Here is a 21468-nt window from a genome sequence, read left to right on the forward strand (position 1 = left end):
ATATTCCCTTGGAGGTATAACAGGATGCCCCGAAAGTGGTAGACTACTCTTTGTCGTCTCCGCATTGGTCATACTCAGATGACACGCAAGTTTTTGCTGGCTGGCCAATATCAACCATATTGCGACAACTTTTTAGTATCATTGAGAGAAGCATTTGTTAACCGAATGCCCCACATATAGTAGTGAAAGAAATAGATATCTGTTTGAGGCTGGAGGTGAGGATGACAGGTTCATCCTTGCCGAGATTCTTGGACAATGTGTCCTACCATGCTAATGGTATTTAGAATATTCTTTTATTTTTTATTCACAATAAACGATATCAGTGTCGATGACCTTAGATGTCAGGATGCCAGAAAACCTCAAATTCTCTCTCTCTCTCTCTCTCTCTCTCTCTCTCTCTCTCTCTAATAAATAAAATCTTCATTTCTTTGCAAAGTTTCTATTGAATACTCACTGACGGAGCCGTGATAAATAATTTCCTAAGCTTTATAATCAAGCACCACAGAGCTAACAACTATAAAATGTAGTGCACTGGCAACATGAATGAAACTCTGGTTAACATTATGCGATTCAACTCCCTGTGTAAGTAAATAGAATATGAGAGAAACGTTTCAAATAAAACTATGGAAATTAGTATGCTAATTGGAAAATGAAAGATCAAGTGATAATTGTTTTTTAGTAAATATGAAATATCCTTGAGTAGCATGCCTTAATAATAAGGGAGTTATTTGATGCAAGAATTGAGGTTGACGACAGACTCTGCAGGGTTGATCAGCTGATTTGAATCTAAACAATGCATGAGATTATAATTCGTTATGTTATTTATAATAAATACGATACTAAAATGTGAATATTATGTGTTATTGTTGGATACAGTTGTGTAATACCAGTTTAATCAAAAGATGGTTTATTTCAAATATAGCTGTAATTTTTCACCACAGAGAGATCTAGTACCAGCTGGGTGTAGAGATAGGCAGTGGCACGCAGCGCTTCCAGTGTAAAGTAGCGCTAGCTATTTTAAAATCATCGCCCAGCTTAAATTGTATCGCGATTTTTATGAGAATTTTTATTTAATAGGTATTGCATTGTTCTTAGCCACGAAAAACCGAAACCGCATAGAAAGAATCCGCAACAAAAGAGGGCCGACTGTACACTAATAGGACAAATATTTTCTTAGAAATAATATATTTTCTTTTTAAGAAAATTGAAGAGGGTTGCTTAGTAAGTTAGCATTTTCTTTCTCATTAATGCAAGAAAAAAGAAAATGGTTATACGTATTTTGCAAATTATTCTTTGTCGAGTTTACCTCACGTCTTGTGACGTCATATTTTTGGCAGAATGCGCGTGGGCAAACCGAATACTTTCCTTTCGGCGTGTTGCCAAGTAATCTCATCGAAATACCAAGTAACAATATCAAGTGTTTTAGAGGTCTGTAACAGTAGTTATGAGATTAGTACTACTTACCATAAATTTAAGTGAATATGATGGCGTCATATTTTTGGCAGAAGGTGAGTGACAGATCAAGTGATTTTTTTTTTCGACATACTACTAATATTCCCATAATCGAAAAATAGAGTAAAATACAAAGAATTTCTAATAATGTCCAAAGAAATATGAAGATGGAACAGTGAATTTAAAAATCAAAATACAGAAAGAGAGCATATTCCAATTATAACTAATAATAAACAAACTGTATGGAAACTGCTATATCCTATAACATATTGGTGCTGATGTAATATTCACTATGAAGATTTTTTGAAAAAGAAAGTTATATAGACAATTCTATGTGCACATAATTGCGATACTGTAGTTTGACCATGAGATCAGCTGATGCTTGCTATAATGTAGTAAAACAAAAGTAATTGTTGATTATTGAAATACAAAATTGAAAAATAAAATACAAACATGCTTAAATGAACCACAATTAAACACAATAATGTCTAATGAAATATGAAGGCTTAATAATGAACTAAGATTTAAATATTGTATGAAGCTTTAAAAAATTAACTAGCCGTACGTATGCGCACACACACACGTACACAAAGTGAGAGCACGTATTCGTATGATAACTAATAATAATGTATGAAAACTATGATATTCTATTCATCGTGAGGATATTTCGAATAGATTAAGAAATTATGTAAACAATACTCATTTTCTCGATACGGTAGCGGGATCTTCAGATCAGCTGATCTCAACCAAAGGTAAACAAAATAAATTGGTATTTGTTGATTATTAAAATGCTTCCGAAATAGAAAAATAGATTAGAAAAGTCTTTAATAGAGCATATGATATCTCATGAAACAAGAAAATGAAATAATGATATACAGTAAGAAAATTTTGATAAAATAGGACTTAGATGGTTGACGGATCATGATGCAGCATAATAAATCAACGGAAACTTCACTTTTCAAGTCCTACATACGTTCATATCGACGCTGCATCTCTCTGTCCCTGTCTCAGTCGTAAGTTTGATGACTACCTGTATTGAATCGAGGCAAGAGTCCAAGTATTTAGAACAAAAAGGTCATTCTGTATTATAAGGAAAAATTAAATAAAAAAAAAAGATGAAAATTGTACAGAAATATTTGTAATAAATCAATATAAAATAATTAGAATTTTTATATGGGGTGGCCCAAGATGGAATAAGATAAGGTGAGTTACCTAGAGGTCCCGTTTTCTACACTCACGCGCATGACGTCACCTGGAGAGTTCAGCCAGGCAACATATAGGCGGGAAATATGCCGCGTTTCTTTTTTCACAGACGTTCTTGTTTTCATTAGCGTTGGCAGATTCATCATGGTTATATGTGTCTTATATGGGTGCTCCAATTCTTGTAAGAACAATATAAATGATGGTGGTGAAAAGAAAATAGATTTTCCCGTTTCTCAAAAGATGCAGAACTATGTAAGAAGTGGGTGAATATATGCAAAAGAAATGATGGTATCAATGCCATATCTACACGAATTTGTTTGTCACATTTCCAACCCAATGATTTTGCCAGAAACCTTAGGCACGAGTTGCTCAATTGCTGCTGTAAGACTGTGCGAAATCTAAAAGAAGATGCCATACTGACACTAAATCTTTATAATAATGTAATTACTATTGGGATTCAGGTAAGCCTATCACTAATGTCTCGTCACTTTAGTTTCGTTTACCAGGCATATGTTGCATTTAGCATTTTGGTCAACTAGGAGAACTGTATATGAATAGGCTCACTTAAGAAAAAAAATACGAGACTATATGGATATATCAATTATATTTCTCATCCGAGTAAATATTTAGCTACGATGGGGAGAATGTTTCTGAAGATGAGAGAGAGAGAGAGAGAGAGAGAGAGAGAGAGAGAGAGAGAGAGAGAGAGAGAGAGAGAGAGAGAGAATTTTACAAGATTTTTTTTTTCGTATGTATAAATACTATTATTTGACCTTCAGATTATAATAAAAAAATTTGTTGCTTCGAAATGTTTCATAAGTTTTCGTCTCGCCAGATCCACCCCAGCTAATCAACTTAATTCAAAATGATTTAATAGACTATGGTTTTCAGGTTGGAGATAAAATCATTACCACAAAATCTACGTAAAAAAATCGTACCTTTATCAGTAAATAATCTCAAAATATCCTACTTAAACGTGCGAGGTTAAAAACGGCAATGTGAGGAACAGCAGTTCAGTTACTTTCTTCCTCAGTGGCTAATTCCATCAAATTTTGTAGTAACAAAGGCCTATTGAAAAGTCAGTTTTATAATGAAACCTCTGATCTTATAACTTTGATTGTTAGTTGGTTTGGCATGAAGTATGTCGTAAAGAAAGGTAGAGGTGCTTTCTCGAACTGCCCACGTCAAGTTGAAATAGATGCTATATTTTGTTATTAATGATCAAGTGAAAGGCAAAATCTTTTTGTTCCAGTAAAAGGATTATCGTATAACATGTTGCATGGACTGTCCAGACACAGTGAAACATCTCTTTTTCCTTCATACGACAAATGGGTCATAGCCATGGTCATCCGTCACCTTTGAAATTTTAATATAGACTACGGTTATACATAGTGAGTAGAGACAAAAGTTAACGAGTTAGGGTGTTAATTTTTGTAGTAATGATGAAGCTACTGTACATCTTGTGTCACCATAGAGTGTTGAAATATAAGTGGTCCATCTTAAAGGTTAAATATTGCTCCCGATGATCTAGTTTCCAAGTTATATATCTCTGCGTGTCTCATGAAGCACCTTCTGTCTGTTAATGAGACCGAGGCAGGAAAATCAAGTAAAAGATTAAGCAGAGATAAAACCTCAAACACTGATAGGAAAAGTCCCTTAGTTCTTTTATTGGAGGGTTCGTGGCTTTTAAATTTAGAAATAAGTATACATCATTAGGCTCAGTTGATATAGATGAAACAGGCGATAACTGGATATCATTTGTAAAGAGAAAGGTATTATATAGGTCATGTAATCATTTCAGAGAAAATCTACAAGAAATGGAATATCTATTATCTATTCAAAATTTTCTATGGTGATATTGATATTGATATATTCAAAGCCGCCAATATTGATGTTTCAGCGGAGCTAATGAGCTTTTTATTATTAGAAGTAGGCTAAATTTTAGAATAAAAATATTAAACTAAGAAGGAACATTTTTATAGCAAAGTTGTGAAAAGAAAATTCAGTAATATTGAAAATATATTTCATTGAAACGAGAGAGAGAGAGAGAGAGAGAGAGAGAGAGAGAGAGAGAGAGAGAGAGAGAGAGAGAGAGAGAGAGAGATATGATTGTATTCAGATTTTTAATGAAATTTTTGGAATAAAGCTTTTGTCATACATGAATTTTTATTTCAATTGGTATTATATTCCATATCATAATATGCATTTTGGAAATATAGTCATAGAGACATTAATATTAGCCTACTTTCATAAATGCAATGTTCGGAATCCAAAAAAAGGGCTCGAATAATAAGGCTGGTTGTACAGGACAGCTGGCAAATAAACGCTCGGGCCTCTCCAAGTGACGTCACAGAGCACAGCCGAGCTCCCAGCACCATGCACGGTAACTCACCTTATCTTATTCCATCTTGGGGTGGCCCCCAGTGTTCGCTATATTCAGACGTCTGGCACCGGATCGTTATCAGTCGCTAAAAAAACGTTGGCCAAAATGGAAGAAGTTGGCCTTTGCCAAAAGGCCTCAAGCCAAGGCCGTCTCGAAAGAAGGCCAGGTCAGTGGGGGGTAAGAAAGCTCCCACGCATCCTGAGTAGTGCTATCACACTGCTACTATAGGCTTTAAGTAATGGGGTCGCGCTCCATTTCTTTACATTTTTATGCTGTTATTCCAGAAAATTTTATTATTTTGGAATCCAGGCTAGAGCCTATTGTGTGGCGTGTACCAAACTGCAAAGAGAGTTACCGAAATGGACCGAAAGTATGTGTTTTCCTTTCCAAATACTGATGAAGAATGAACCAAGTGATTGCACGATATCAGGAGAGCCGAATATGTTCCTAACTAAAATAGTAGGGGAAGTACTATATCTATTGTTGTAATTATTATAATTGCATTAAATTGTTCATGTGGTATTGGTCACAGAATATCAGCTTCTTGTATAAGGATTTAATTTAAAGATTACCTAACTGTTTACAAAAGTACTTGGGTATTCACACTTTTTTTCCCTTGCTACTTACCATTTCATTATCTCTTTGATTTCTTTTCTTTCAATTCTTGCTTCCCCATTCTTCGGTTGCTTCTCTCTCTCTCTCTCTCTCTCTCTCTCTCTCTCTCTCTCTCTCTCTCTCTCTCTCTCTCTCTCTCTCTCTCTCTCTCTCTCTCTCATTTTTATGAAAATATGTTATGCACTTTAATATTGCATTTAAACACTTTTCAGGTAACACAGCTACACTTCAAATGTAGTGATATTGAATCTGACACATCCTCCTTCGATAAGACAATTGGGAAGAACCTCACAGCTAAGAGCATTGCAAACATTAATAGTAAAAGAGTAAAAATAAATCCATCAAATACTTCAAGTAAAGAAAATGTAGGCTACAGCATGATCATGCGATTGTGGGTGATTGTGCAAAAGATAATATTAAATAATTTTAGATTGCCGGGAATGCTTATTTGTTAATGTTTAATTTTTTTTAACCCTGGATAGGTACGGTCCTCGGACACCCCTTTAAGGGTATACTCGGACGCGAACGACCCCGACGCCAAAAAAAATTCTTGAAAAATCAGTTTTTGCAGTAACCTCCTTTTTTCTTTTGCCAAAAAAAACTTCAATGAATGCTTAAAACAACTGTAAAGATAAATACTACTCATCTGCAGAAAAACTATTTATTATAAATATTTTAAAAAATTAAGTAGAAAAAAAAAAGACCTGACATAAAAATTCATAAAAAAAAAGTTTATACATATATACACAAATCCTTTTAGGAATTGATTCTTGAATGTTTAGGACACATCTTGATGTATTTTGGATGAAGTCAGACCCATGGAGGTGAAGATCTGAAATGAGAAAAAAAGGGTAACTTTTTTTGGCCAAAAAAATTTGTCCAAATTTCATGAATTTTTTTGGGTACCCAAATGAAATAGGAAGTGGCTAATTTTTTTAGGGAATAAACATATGTTATCCTAAAATAGAAATATGTAAAAAAATCTTCATTATTTTGTAAATTACATTTATATCAGGGGCCATATCTAAAGGTAATTTTTTGAGTACTTGGAAATTTCGTAAAAAAATACATATATTTAATATATAATATGATATTTATGCAGGTAAAAATATACCAAAATATCACAAATTCTATAGGGAACAAGAATATATATAGATAGGGCAGCTTATGCTTCGGATATGTCCACAAAATGGCCGCCAACCACACTGACTCAGACTCCCTAATCTGCCACTTGAAATGTAGGAAGGGTATGTCAATTTCAAGGTGTTATTTACTAATCTAATTATTATTGGATATGCATAAAAATTGTATGGTGGGTTGCTGGATAATTGTCGATTATTTTACGACTATAAAATTAAAATTCTGACCCAAAAAAATTTTTTTGAAGGGAAATAAAATCGAAAAAAAAAATGTAAAACAATATTTTAGCTAAAAAAATTTGATGATATTCAATCAAAAAAAAAGTAAACAAAATTTTCCGACAAATAAACATCTAGAGGAATCATTACTCTGTGATAGTTCCTTAGTACGTAGTAATTTTGAAAGAATTGGGAAAAAACGAAAAAATGGCAATCACCGGAAAATCGAACACATACCTATATATACGCCATATCTGGCTAAAAAAAAGATAGGCATGGGTAGCCAGATCATCTAGAAACACTTTCCAACACTATAAAAATATAAGTTTTGCGACACTACTTGCCAATTCCTTACGGTAATATGACTAAGCAAAAAAATGCAAAACAAATAAAAAGGGGCACTCGTGGAAAAATGGCCATTCTAATATACGGCATTTCAGAAAAAAAAAAATTCAGCCACGTGCTAGGCAAACCATCAAGGCATATTTTCCGACAAATAAACATATAAATGAAATATTACTCTGTGATAGTTCCTTAGTACGTAGTAATTTTGAAAGAAATGGGAAAAAACGAAAAAATGGCAATCACAGGAAAATCGAACACATACTTATATATACGCCATATCTGGCTAAAAAAAAAAATAGGCATGGGTAGCCAGATCATCTAGAAACACTTTCCAACACTATAAAAATATAAGTTTTGCGACACTACTTGCCAATTCCTTACGGTAACATGACTAAGCAAAAAAATGCAAAACAAATAAAAAGGGGCACTCGCAGAAAAATGCCCAACATTCTAATATACGGCATCTCAGATAAAAAAAAAAGACATGCACGTGTTAGCCCAACCATCAAGGCACACTTTCTAACACATAAACATGAAAAAAAAATCAATAATATACGGCAATTCCTTACTACGTAGTAAATTTTTACAAATATTGAAAAAAAACAGAAATTGGCAACCGCAGTTAAATACCCAATATACAAATAACTACGTCGTATCTGACAAAAACAAAATCACGCATGGGTAGCCAGATCATCTAGACACACTTTCCAACATTAAAAAAGCAAAAGTTTTACGACACTATTTCGCAATATCTTACAGAAAAATGACTTGGCAAAAAAATTAAAAAAAATTAAAAAGGGACACTCGCGGTAAAATGCCCGACATTCTAATATACGACATCTCAGATAAAAAAAAAGACATGCACGTGTTAGCCCAACCATCAAGGCACACTTTCTAACACATAAACATGAAAAAAAAATGAATAATATACGGCAATTCCTTACTACATAGTAATTTTTACAAATATTGAAAAAAAACAGAAATTGGTAACCGCAGTTAAATACCCAATATACCAATAACTACGTCGTATCTGACAAAACCAAAGTCATGCATGGGTAGCCAGATCATCTAGACACACTTTCCAACACTAAACAAGCAAAAGTTTTACGACACTATTTGGCAATATCTTACGGAAAAATGACTTGGCAAAAAAATGAAAAAAAATGAAAAAGGGGCACTCGCGGTAAAATGGTCCTCGTGGTGATGAACGACATTTTAACTAAAAAAAAAAACATGCACATGGTAGCCAAACAATTCACCAAGACTTTCCACAACTGATAACCTATACAAGTTGCACCATTCTACGACAATTTCATAATACGTAATAACTTTGATAATTATGCAAACTACCTCAGAAGGGTAAACTCGGACGCGAACGACCCCGACGCGTCTCAGAAATCGGGGAAGGAGTACAGCTACAGCAATGCACATCTGGACACTACTAGAGCGTGTAGGGGAGACACCTCCTGCAGGTCGATCACCCACAAATTCAGTCACAGGGGTGAGTCACGTGAGAAAAACCTGTTTTTTTTTGACGCTCGGGGTCGCAAACGACCCACCGTACCTATCCAGGGTTAATTAAATTGCTAGAATCATTCTATTATTTTCGGTATACAAGCGTAGTTTGGAATCAGTGGGTCTTGGAATAAGGCTACTGCCTAGGGAAAGTTTTATTTTAATTTTATTACTTTTTTGGTGTGTATGATCTCTTAATTTTTCTATGAGGATTATCAGCTGTAAGCTGTAACGAGAAACAAAGTGTATGCATAGTGAGTGGTGTGTGGTAGAAAGAAGGGTTGAGGACGGCCAGGTGTCCCATCTCCATATCAATCGACCTACTCGTACTGACTTCTTCCCCCACTGACCAGGCCTGTACTTGAGACGGCCTTGCTCAAGCCCATGGTCTTTACCATTACACATTGTCCTGAAGAAAGATGGCTCTCTGCATCTGTGTGGGGATTATAGGCGTCTGAACATGTAGACAGAACCGGATCACTACTCCCTCCCAAACATCATTGACGTGACCTCCTACTTGCACAAAGCGAAGGTTTTCTCCTCGGTCGACATACTGAAAGGGTAATATCAGGTGGCCATGAACCCAGTAGACATCCCCAAGACCGCTATCACCACCTCCTTCGATACATACACCTTTAATTTCTACTGTTATGGCCTTTGTAATGCTGGACCACTTTTCAACATCTCACGAATGGCATCTTAGGGGAATTCTCATTCTGTGTATGTTAAATAGACAACATACTTGTGATCTCTTCCTCCAAAGAGGAACACCTCCGTCATCTACGCATCGTGCTCGACTGCCTATAACAGAACATCCTTGTAGTCCGGTACGACAAGTGTACATTTGACGCCTACAAAGTATTATTCTTAGGGTACCACATCACTCCTGAAGGAGTCCACCCCTTCCCTAAGAAGGTAGCAGCCATTCAGAACTTGCCACATCTTCGACCATGAAAGCACTGCATGAATTTTTGGGCATGATCAACTATTATCACCATTTCCTGCCAGCCATCGCCGCCAATCTTGCCCCCCTGTACACCTCCCTCAAGGGCAAGCCAAAAGACCTAGAGTGGGGTCCCCTTCAAGAAGTGGCCTTCTGCAATGCAAAGAATGTAGGTTAACCAGGGCACCAACCACCCGTTGAGATACTATCACTAGAGAGTTATGGGGTCCTTTGACTGGCCAGACAGTATTACATTGGATCCTTCTCTCTGGTTACGGTTCATTTTTCCGTTGCCTACACATACACCGAATAGTCTGGCCTATTCTTTACATATTCTCTGTCTTCATACACCTGATAACACTGAGATTAGAGATTACCAAACTACTTCTTCACCCAAAGGATTACTGCACTGTCATTGTTCAGTAGCCACTTTCCTCTAGGTAAGGGTAGAAGAGACTCTTTAGCTATGGTAAGTAGCTCTTCCCGCAGGACACTAAAATAGAACTATTGTTCTCTACTCTTTGGTAGTGTCATAGCCTCTGTACCATGGTCTTCCACTGTCTTAGGTTAGAGTTCTCTTGCTTGAGGGTACACTCGGGCAGCTATTCTATCTTATTTCTCTTCCTCCTGTTTTGGTAAAGCTTTTATAGTTTGTATAGGAGATATTTATTTTAATGTTATTGTTCTTAAAATATTTTATTTTTCCTTGTTTCCTTTCCTCACTGGGTTATTTTCCCTGTTAGAGCCCCTGGGATTATACCATCCTGCTTTTCCAACTAGAGTTGTCGCTTAGCAAGTAATAATGATAATAATTATAATAACTGCTGCGGCTCTCACTTTTCTCGGGTCACATGCACCTCTCCTTCTCTCCACCGATGCTGCTATTGGGGCAGTACTTGAGCAGGTGGTCAACGGCTCTCCCTGCCCACTGGCCTTATTTAGTGGAAAACTGTCCAAGATAGAATCCGGCTACTCTACCTTCAAGTGCGAATTGCTGGCGGTGCACTTGGCTGTCCGTCACTTTTGCCCTTTCTTGAAAGGTGCGCCCTTCATCATTCGCACTGACCACATGCCTCTGGTGAATGCCTTCACTCGACAGTTCAATGCCTGGTCCGCCTGTCAACGCCGACATATCTCCGCCATGGCTAAATACAATTGCACCCTTCAATAAATCCCTGCGTTAGCCTCAGGTTTTGCTGCTGAACTGTATGGAGTTTCAGCAATTATTGTTGAGGGAGATACACTTTTGATACTCAACTGCACAATCAACTTCTGCCACTAGATCTTGCTGCAATAACTTCTAATTTTATGTACCCATTACAGTTATGTAAGTATAATACATACCAAGTCCCAAATGATATAAATTATAATTATATATCAGTTAATTGAATAATGTACATCTTGATTAATGATAGAACTTTCCATGATTCTAATAATTTAATAAAACTGGTGGACATTCATAGCATAAGTTGCATTGTATAATTATTAAACGATGTGACAGTAACGGTCTAGGGGGTTATAGGCTGTGAGTACTCGGTTGTCTATTGTGTCATCATAGGGAACAAAGGCTACTATATGGCACAATTACTGATAGGGAGGGCATTAATACTATACTGGTAACATTGATAGAAAACAACACACAGCTTTTTTCTAATTTAATTTCAATGGTAATGAAGTTTGATAAATAGCCTTAAATTGCATTGAAGATGAAAGGTACACGTGAATTTTAAATAAAAAAGAACTTTAATTCACCCTTCTAATTTGTACAGTATAATTATCCATATGGCAGAACATCTTAGATTTAGCAATCCAATCTGTGTACGGTACAATGCGGTATTCTCTAAAGAGTGTTTATCAAGTTTCAAAACCTGATGGTTGGTTTTCATTATAACTACTTGAAAGGATGAGAGTAAAATACTAAATTAAGACTAAAACTTTTAATAAAAACATACAGTAAGTAGAATATTGATATAGTTCCATAAATCAGTCATTTAACACTATTTAAAAATAAAGGAAGTTTTTTTTTTCCTGAGTTTACACACTAAAGGAGGCAAAATGAGTCTAGGAATGGTTAACTTAGGTTGCAAAAAGTTTGATAGGTCCTACACTCAATAGAGTAACCTCTTCTCTGAAGAATTATCTTCACATTTTTTTAGTCAGCTTTTATTCTTATTTATCATATATGATTTATTTTAGTTACGCATTCTGTTTTCTTGGTTGTCTCGAGCATGATTTTTTCAGTTCCCCTCTCTCTCCATTTTCTATTCTATCTATATTGATTCTCTCTTTGTGATGTCATGACAGGTAGATTTATACGGTAGTAATTAGCTGCATGCATGAAATGGTTCTTATTCCCTTAAGCATTGTATTCTTGGAAAATTGTACACTGCTCTTGAATGCAAGTTGTACATTAGAATTTACATCTTATTTACATCTCTGCATGACATTGAAGTCTTTTGACTAGGATTTTATTGTCGGACACGCACAGCCTTTTCCGAACTCTTCATAAACGAAAAACTTTACTTTTTATCAATGTCTTTATATGCTTATGACAGTCTTCAGACCTTCAGGGGACAGTTTGAAATTTTTATTACTTTGTATTCTCATTTTTTGAAAATGCTGTGTGGGTGGTCAATGTAAGCAAAAAGAAAGCTGTAGCCTATTTATCCCTCTCTTTTAAATATATTAAGATTTTAGAATGTGGAAACAGTGTAAATAACATATCTGATTAATATTATACGTTTGAATAAGTACTGTGCAATATAATTTGAAAATGAATAGCCTATTGAGAATATTACACGAGCAACTTTTTTTTTTTTTTTTTTTTTTGTAGCCTTCTCTATTGCTTTTCTGTTGCAGACAGCACAGCCAGGTGATGGTAGCCATTGCAAAATCTATTTAACTTGTGTTCGTCAACAATCTAAAATATGACTTGTGTTGAACGTTATATTTTCAATTCCTGGTTCATAGTAACCTTTGGCATAGGTCACTGGTTAAAAGAAATGTAGAGAGGTCAAGAAATTTCAAAAGTTCTAAGGGTAAGAAAGATAGTTATCAATAAAAAAATGATACAATTAAAAGCAGTAGACCAATAGAATATGTTAAGAATAGACAAGCTTTTTTTAGTAATACACAGTAACTGCATAATCTTTAATAAACATTTTTTTTGCATAATCTTTAATAAAAAAAAAAATTGCATACATCTTTCCTTACTTTTTAAGCTGTGGCTTTATCTAGACCATTAATTTAAAATGGCACATCTGAACAAAGCTACTTAAGAAGCCCTTTCTGACCAAAAAAATAGAACCATAATTATAAGGGCATACAAAGAAATGCTTAACTGTTTCTTATACAGCATAACTATACCTAATTTAGAAGTTGCATCTCAATTAATAGTCTGCAGCTATTGAAACTATAAAAGTCACATGATTGGGCAAGTCGTAATTGAATATTATGCATTCATCATTTAACAATGCTGTACATTCTATTATTCATTTGTGTAGAAATCGAAATCAATTTTTCACATGAAAAAGAACCATGATGAAATGCATTTTTATCTTTAAAGAATTTATTATCAGATTCTAAATTAAGCTGAAATTATAAATGTTTTATGCAATTTTTTTTAGAATATAAAGTAGAATGTACAAAGGCAGAGTGATCCCACAACTTACTGCAACATAATGGATGACAGATAAGTTACAACACTGACAACCAAAATTGAATGAGGCTGAACTATGACTGATCCTCCAGTTGTTGCGGTCAAACGATCTCCAAAGATGGCTAGAAGACGCATGGCCACGCCGTTACTCCAGCCAAAACCAAGCTGAACATCATATTCTCCACCACCACCTGGCAGACCCAGCCTTTCCACACTATACTGTAAAAGCGATACAATTTTGACATTATACTAATAGTTCTATGCAACCCCCTGTTTTGTAGATGTCAATAACAATACAGTAACACAGAAAATAGGCATTAATGTAAAATGAAATGTGAGTACTTCAAAGTTAATCTTATGTGAAGGGAAATCAGCTTTCACCTGATAAACTAGAGCATACATAGGTTTACCAAACTATACCTTAGATATCTATTGTGTGTATGTATAGAAGTGTTATGTATGTAGGCATATGAGAGTTTGGATGCTTGAAAAATGGTTTGTTTATCTAAGCTGAGTGAACTGCACAATTACGCCAACTGCACCTGCTGTCTAGTGGATGGCTGTGAATTCATCACATGATTTAGATGCAGCCATAGTAGTGATCCACTCAACAGAACCGTACTCCACATGCCATCAAAGTGAAGGTCGAGAGGACCACAATTTCATCAGGTGTATCAGATGATGAATGATATTTATAAATAAAGTCAATGGAAGGATTATGTCAGAGACAAAGGTTAGAGGGCAGGAAAGGTTAAATAAAGTCGATGGAAGGATTGTGTCAGAAACAAAGGTTACAGGGCAGGAAAGGTTTTCCAGGCCACTAGAATGCTATGAAGATAGCTTGTGGTAAGACCTAACCAGATCAACCATTACAAATCTTACAGTGGCAACAAAGAACCAATGCTTGCAGGAATGAGAACACTTGCAGTTATGGAAGAGTATATGATGTCAACTCACTTTACCTTGCATAACATGACAAGATCAGGATGAACCAATACATGCCTTTGGAGCTTGTATCAGAGGTTAAGCTAACACATGTAGGTTTGTGCCACATGGTCTGGTGTATGTATGATGTTAACAACACCAGAAATCCTCTGTGATGTAGTACAGTAGACATAGGTTTGTGGAATGATTCTGAGGAAATGTTCAAATTTGCCAAGGTAAACAGGCTGCAAGCAATGCAATTGGACTTGCACACACTTAATGTGCTACTCCAACTCATAGTATCCACAATAGGAATTTGCGAAGTCTGTGCCACTGTACTAAAACAGGATAGCAATGTGGACAAAAATGGATTTTGACATAGGAAAAAAATTTGGGGTGGTAAAATAGCCATGTCGTCCTGATTGAAGTTCCTCAATGGCAGCTTTCTACTTGAGATATTTCTGTGAGTGATATACCTGAGAATTTTACCTTGGATGTATCACGAAGTTTTAACCTCCAGAGTGAATATCCCGAGAGATATTGTGTATAAATCAAGTATGTGTTAATAACAAGCCATGGTTATCCTTCCCCGAATAGAGTTAATGTTCTCTCGTAGGATAAGGGATAGAGTAGGATACGGGGGCAAGAGAGCTGTTACAACTCCTGATCTTGATGTGCTATTTTTCCTGTTGAACAATTTCAAGAGCAGCCATATCATGACGCGAGGTCCCACACTGAGAATTGGGAGGGGATGAAAAGTAACAAGCGGGCCTTCAGGACGACATGGCTATCTCACCCAAAAATAGATTTTTACCATGTCAAAATCCGTTTTCTGGGCTCGAGCCATATCTTCCTGATGGAAGTGTTCCAAAGAATTATTATTCTCCATTGTGGCCAGGGAGTTTTAACCCTATAAACCCCACAGACATAAGCATACTTCCATTAGCATTGGTAACTATGGTACCAAACTAAGAGTGTAAGTGATAAGTTTGTAAAAAAGGAGAAGCAAAGGAAATCAATAGCACTGTCCCTCTTACTGTGAAGAGCTTTGTCTCCAGTAGATGAAAAGACCAAAGTCTATAAAAGTAGGGTTAAAAAACTGAGGTACACTACTTTTATTCCATACAGTAGGTCCAATGAAAGGAAACGCAAAGAGGGACAGTAGCCTTTTATTGTTTCCAAGTTTTCATAAATGTAACAGTAAGCTATACAGCATTATATACAGTAGATATATACAGTAAACTGAGGTTTTCAGACCCAAAAATTATGTAGTAGAGTAGTAAAATAGTAACACTAATGACATAAAAAGAAAATATCTCCTTTGACTCTTTACAATATTAAATAGTACAATGAAAAGAAGAACATTAGTTCCCTTGCACAATGTAGACTGAATAGTCCTAACTATACAGTCCATATGAGTCCATGGACAACACTAAGAAGCTGGTTTATTCACACCACCAGCGGGCTGTACAAAGTGTTTCATTTTCTTCCAACTGGCATAAGGTGTGAAGAACACTCTTGAAGATTTCCATCCTGTGTAAGTCTGTAATCCTGTAAAGGACATAAATTGAAAAAAAATTTAAGGAAGAGGCAACTTTTCTTGGGTCATGACCTAAAGGTATACTATCAGGGTCAGCCCTTTTGATGAAATAGGCGAGTTTGGACATTAGCTGTTTCAGAGAAAGATTAGATCCTGTTGTCTCCCCTTTGAAAAGTTCACCACCTTTAATGGCCTGACTCTTTAACAGGTAGGCCTTAAGGCACTCCGTGGGGCACAAAGAAGGGTCCTCCTGTAGTGGAACAATCTTCCAGGGCCACCAACATTTCGTGGGAAGTTCGTTTATTGCCAAGAATGCAGGATCTGGATAAAGATTTACCTCCCCTGATTCTGAGAATTACATGTGGCCATCATCCCTTGAAAGGGCCACAATCTCACTGACTCTAGCACCAGAAGCCATAGCAAGCAAAAAGATAGACTTTTGAGTAGGATCCCTCAGAGAGGTATAGGTATTATCTATCGAAGAGGCAAAGTGCAGTTCTTTATCCAACGACCATGAATAGCCTTGGGTGGAGCATTAGGTTTCAGTTTACCACAAGCCTTCGGGATCTTATTGAACAGCTCTCTATTGAGTTCAATATTAAAAGCATAAGCAATTGGTCTAGTTAGTGCCAACTTACACGAGGCAATAGTTTTAGAGGCCAAACCTTGATCATGCAATGAGATAAAGAAAGAAATTCAGAAGTCCATAGAAATAGAAGAGGGCTGATGACTTTTTACGAATGGAACCCACTTTTTCAAGAATGACAAATATTGTCGTTTCGTGATGTTGGACTTGTACTCTCCTGTGAAGTCAATTCTCTTCTTTGCAACTCCAAACTTTCTTTGGGCCATGAGGGAGAGAAAATCATGAGCTGAATGGTTTTCATTATCCAAGAGGAAGCGAAGACAGTCTTCTGTTCAACCTCCTGGGACAGCAATGGGGATGGTAGAGGGACTTGGAGAGGTTTGAGTTCTAGAAAAAGAGGATACCAATTGCTCTTGGTCCACTTCACTTGAGAGATACTAGAGCTGCTGTTTCCTTGAAAGTCTGCAGTTTCTTCAGGATTTTCATTAGGAGGTTGAACGATGTAAATAGGTAGATGTGAGACCACTGGCTCCAATCCTGAGACATCGCATCCGTTCTTGTCGCTTCCGGATCTAAGTTTGTTGCTGCATATCGGGGAAGCTTCTTGTTGAAGTTCGTCACAAAAAGATCGATTTGCAGTCCTAGGAATTGCTCTAGAATGAAACAGAATGATTTTGTGTCCAGAGACCATTCGGTTTCGAGAGGCTTGGATTTTGACAGGGCGTCCACCATCGCATTGCAAACCCCTTCGAGGTGAACTGCTGAGAGATTCCAATTCCTCCGGTTTGCTGAAGTGAGGATGGCTAGAATCACATGGTTGATCTGAGGAGACCTGGAGCCCTGTCTGTTGACACAGTGGACTAACATCCTGTTGTCGATGACTAATTTGATGTGTGATTTCGTCTTTGGGTTCAGTCTCTTCAGAGTCAGAAACACCGCCATAGCTTCCAGAATATTGATGTGAAATTTCTGATATATGATTGACCACCAACCCTGTACTTTCTTGAAGGGGATTCCCCCCCCCCCCAACCTTGTTCCGAGGCATCCATGTGAATATTCATGGACATAGGAGGATACTGTAGAGGGACATGTTTCAATAAACTATTGGCAGTGTACGACGGCCAAAGCAGCTTTCGCAGTAAGACCGGGGTTTTGTGGTGAAGATCTCTCCGAACATTTGATGCCTTTTTTCTCCAGACTCTGTTGGCATCTTTGAGTTTTGCTTTTAAGATTGGGTCTGTCATGGCAGTGAACTGCAGTCAACCCAAGACTTTCCTGTTGCCACCTAGTGAGTACTCTTGAACGGGAGAGGCACCTGACAGAGTTTGCAATTTCCTTTCTCTTGCCTTGTGGTAGAGAGAGGGTGTGTGACTTTAGATTCCTGTGAAGTCCTAGCCACTGGAATTCTTGAGCTGGAGATAGCCTAGACTTTTCGAAGTTGATCTGAAAGCCCAGAGACTAGGAATTTCATGACTTCTTGAGCTGTAGGAGTCCAGACTAGACAGTCGTCCAGGTATACCATCACCCGGAGGTGCCTCTTCCTTAATTGTTCGACAATAGCCTCATCTAGCTTCGTGAAAATCCTCGGAGCCATATTGGGCCAGCTCTAAATACGTTGCCCTATCTTGCCAGTCTGAAACCAAGGTAGGGGGAGAAGTGCCAATCTATCGGAAGATGCCAATAGGCGTCTGTAATATCTCTGGAGATTCTCGGTCAAGGATGTACAAGAATGGTGGACCGAGAATCTCCAGAGATATTACAGACGCCTATTGGCATCTTCCGATAGATTGGCAATCTATCATATAGATTGGTACTATGTGATAGGAAAATAGGGGTTAAGTTGAAAGGTAAAGTACACAGGACAGTTGTGAGCCCGGCAATGATGTATGGAGCGGAGACGTGGGCAATAAAGAAGACAGAAGAGAAGAAGATGGATGTGGCAGAGATGAGAATGTAGAGATGGATGTGTGGGGTGAAAAGAAGATTTAAGATACGGAATGAGGTAATTAGGGGTACCACAGGAGTTAGAAAACTATCAGATAAGATCCAAGAAAGTGGACTGAGGTGGTATGGTCATGTCATGAGAAGAGATGAACAGTATATTGGGAGGAGAGTGATGGAAATGGAGGTACAGGGAATAAGAAGAAGAGGTAGACTAAAGCGAAGGTGGATGGCCTGTATCAAGGATGACCTTCGATCAAAGGGATTAACCGGTGATGAAGTGTGGGACAGAGGTAGATGACGAAAGCTGACCAGAAACATCGACCCCACATAGAAGTGGGAAAAGATGTAGACAAAGAAGAAGAATATCTCTGGAGATGGTGTAGGCCTCCTGGGGTAGTAGGGTCCGTATTTGCGAGATAGTCAGCATCAGAAACTTGTTGTTCAGAATGAATTTGTTTAGTGGGGATAAGTCCAGAATAGTTCGAATCTTTCTTGGGAACGCAGAATAGCGGCCCTTGAATGGATTTTGTGCAACGGATGACTCCCTTCAGGAGAAGAACCTGTACATAATCCTCCAAGAATAGGGTTGTGGGTTAGAAGAACCTCTTGAACTGGGGTGGTTTCTGTCTATTTCCAGCCTAGTCATTTTGAGACTATGCTGTGAGCCCAGGGATAGAACTCCCATATACCCCTGAATACATTAAGTCGTCACCATATTGGGAGCACCTCATTGTTGTTGTAAAGGCCCTGTGTCTTTAACTGTCTTGCCTCTATATTGACTGCCCTTTCGAGCCCTTCCCCTGCCTCTGGCGCTCCTGTTTTGATCTCTAACAGGGTGAAATGTAGTGATGGCTCTCTCATACACCAGGTTGAAGGCTGGAGACTGTGATACAAACTGCTTGGGAACCGTGTACACAGTCTGAAGGATGGCGGCAACTGAGGCTGTCGTGACAGGAAAGGTTTTCCTTTCCTTAAAGTGTCTCCTGGGATTCTTGCCCTTTGGTTCAGGTCCTTCACCAAGGGTAAATTTCCTTTTAGAGGACATACCCCACTTTTCTATAAGGCTCTTATTCTCCAGGGCTGCATTGCCCATGGCTTCCTTAACCAATTTCTTAGGGAAGAGGTCTTCCCATAGATATTGGAGTCAATCAACTTTCTAGGTTCATGCCTGATCGTAGCAGCTGCTAGGACATGTTTTCTACATGCTCTTCTGGCTAAGAAGGAAGCATGGAGACCTCTAAGAATCACTGTTAGAAAGATTGGGATGAGATCAGATTTGGAATAGTTTCCAATAAGCATTTATAGATAAGATTGGAAGGATAAAGAGGCAGATAGTCTCTCTTCAGCTTCCAATTTTTCCCTTATTAGGGATTTAGGAATTCTAGGCAGTTCCTCATTAAACTGCTTGCCTCTGATGTCTTTATCTAGTTTTTCAACAGTAAAGGTATGTTAGACATCCTCCCAACTGTCCAAATCATAATGAGGGGCTAGGGAGACCAGTTTGCAGTCCTCTAGCACTGGCAATGTTTTACCTGCCACAACTGCTTTCTTTACAGCCTCTAAACTTTTAGAGGCGAAAGGAAAGACAGTATTCTTGGGGGCTTCAAAAGATGGCCTGCTTCCTGCCAGTTGGATGTTAGTTAATTCGGCCGTCTTCAGCTCCTTAACAAATAGAGACTGAGCCTTGCTGTGGTCCAGAATGAATGTTTCCTTAAGGATCATATCATTCCTAATGGATGCTTCTGAGTTAAGCCTTACATAGCAGGAAGGATAACTATCGATCGATGGGAAGAATTCCAAGTCTGAGACTAGCTTGGAACCTAACCCTTCTCCAGTGTGGAGGAACCCTTCACTTAAGGCCATATGCTCAGCATAATGCCAAGGGTCCTTAACTGTGCATTCAGTTAGACTTGAAACTGGGGGAGCCTTAGAAGTAGGTGTCTTTTGTAGGGCTTCTATTCTCGCCATTAGGTCTGCTTGAGAACGTTCATGTTTTGCGTTTAGGTTTTCCTTGAAGGCTTTCATGTACGGCACGATTCCCATTGACCTGGAAACAAAGGTTTATCCGGCGTACAAACAGGGGTCGAAGTAGATGCTGGGGCCTGAGCAGCAGGGATGGGGGAATAAGCTTAAGAAGTGTTGAGAACTGTACTCACCAGAGATACATCCAATGACTCCTCAGAGGCTTCCATGGTCAGCAGGATCCTCTCCCTCTCCGACGACACAGAAGAAGCTGTCAACACGTCGGCATCCAGACTCATGACTTGCAGAGCGTTCCGGACTTCATCATCCGCATGATCTACTGACACCGGCGGGAGTTGAACCTTTCACTTAAGGCCATATGCTCAGCATAATGCCAAGGGTTCTTAACTGTGCATTCAAGTAGGCTTGAAGCTGGGGGTGCCTTAGAAGTAGGTGTCTTTTGTAGGGCTTCTATTCTCGCCATTAGGTCTGCTTGAGAACGTTCATGTTTTGCGTTTAGGTTTTCCATGAAGGCTTTCATGTATGGCATGATTCCAATTGTCCTGGAAACAAAAGTTTATCCGGCGTACGAACAGGTATAGAAGTAGAAGCTTGGGCCTGAGCAGCAGGGATGGGGGAATACGCTAAAGATGTGTTGAGAACTGTACTCACCAGAAATACATCCAATGACTCCTCAGAGGCCTCCATGGTCAACAGGATCCTCTCCCTCTCCGACGACACAGAAGAAGTTGTCAACACGTTGTCGGCGTCCAGACTCATGACTTGCAGAGCGTTCCGGACTTCATCATCCGCATGATCTACTGGCACCGGCGGGAGTTGAACCCTTCACTTAAAGCCATATGCTCAGCATAATGCCAAGTGTTCTTAACTGTGCATTCAGGTAGGCTTGAAGCTGGGGGAGCCTTAGAATTAGGTGTCTTTTGTAGGGCTTCTATTCTCGCCATTAGGTCTACTTGAGAACGTTCATGTTTTGCATTTAGGTTTTCCATGAAGGCTTTCATGGACGGCATAAATTCCAA

At 38.1% G+C, this 21468-nt stretch overlaps 2 protein-coding genes across 4 annotated transcripts in view; one reads left to right on the plus strand and one right to left on the minus strand.

Moving 5' to 3' along the window:
- The window catches only part of LOC137646998 (speedy protein 1-B-like), a 920935-nt gene that overhangs the window by 602082 nt on the left and 297385 nt on the right, over positions 1–21468 (plus strand). The gene's annotated exons all lie outside the window — the stretch shown is intronic.
- Positions 11737–21468, minus strand: part of LOC137646997 (trehalase-like) — a 328032-nt gene continuing 318300 nt past the window's right edge. Inside the window, exon 12 of the mRNA XM_068380088.1 lies at positions 11737–13691. Within this exon, the coding sequence (XP_068236189.1) occupies positions 13482–13691 (210 nt within the window). The 3' untranslated portion in view covers positions 11737–13481. The remainder of the gene's footprint in view (positions 13692–21468) is intronic.

The sequence above is a fragment of the Palaemon carinicauda genome, chromosome 9 (genome assembly GCF_036898095.1).
Source record: "Palaemon carinicauda isolate YSFRI2023 chromosome 9, ASM3689809v2, whole genome shotgun sequence".
Lineage (NCBI taxonomy): Eukaryota > Metazoa > Arthropoda > Malacostraca > Decapoda > Palaemonidae > Palaemon > Palaemon carinicauda.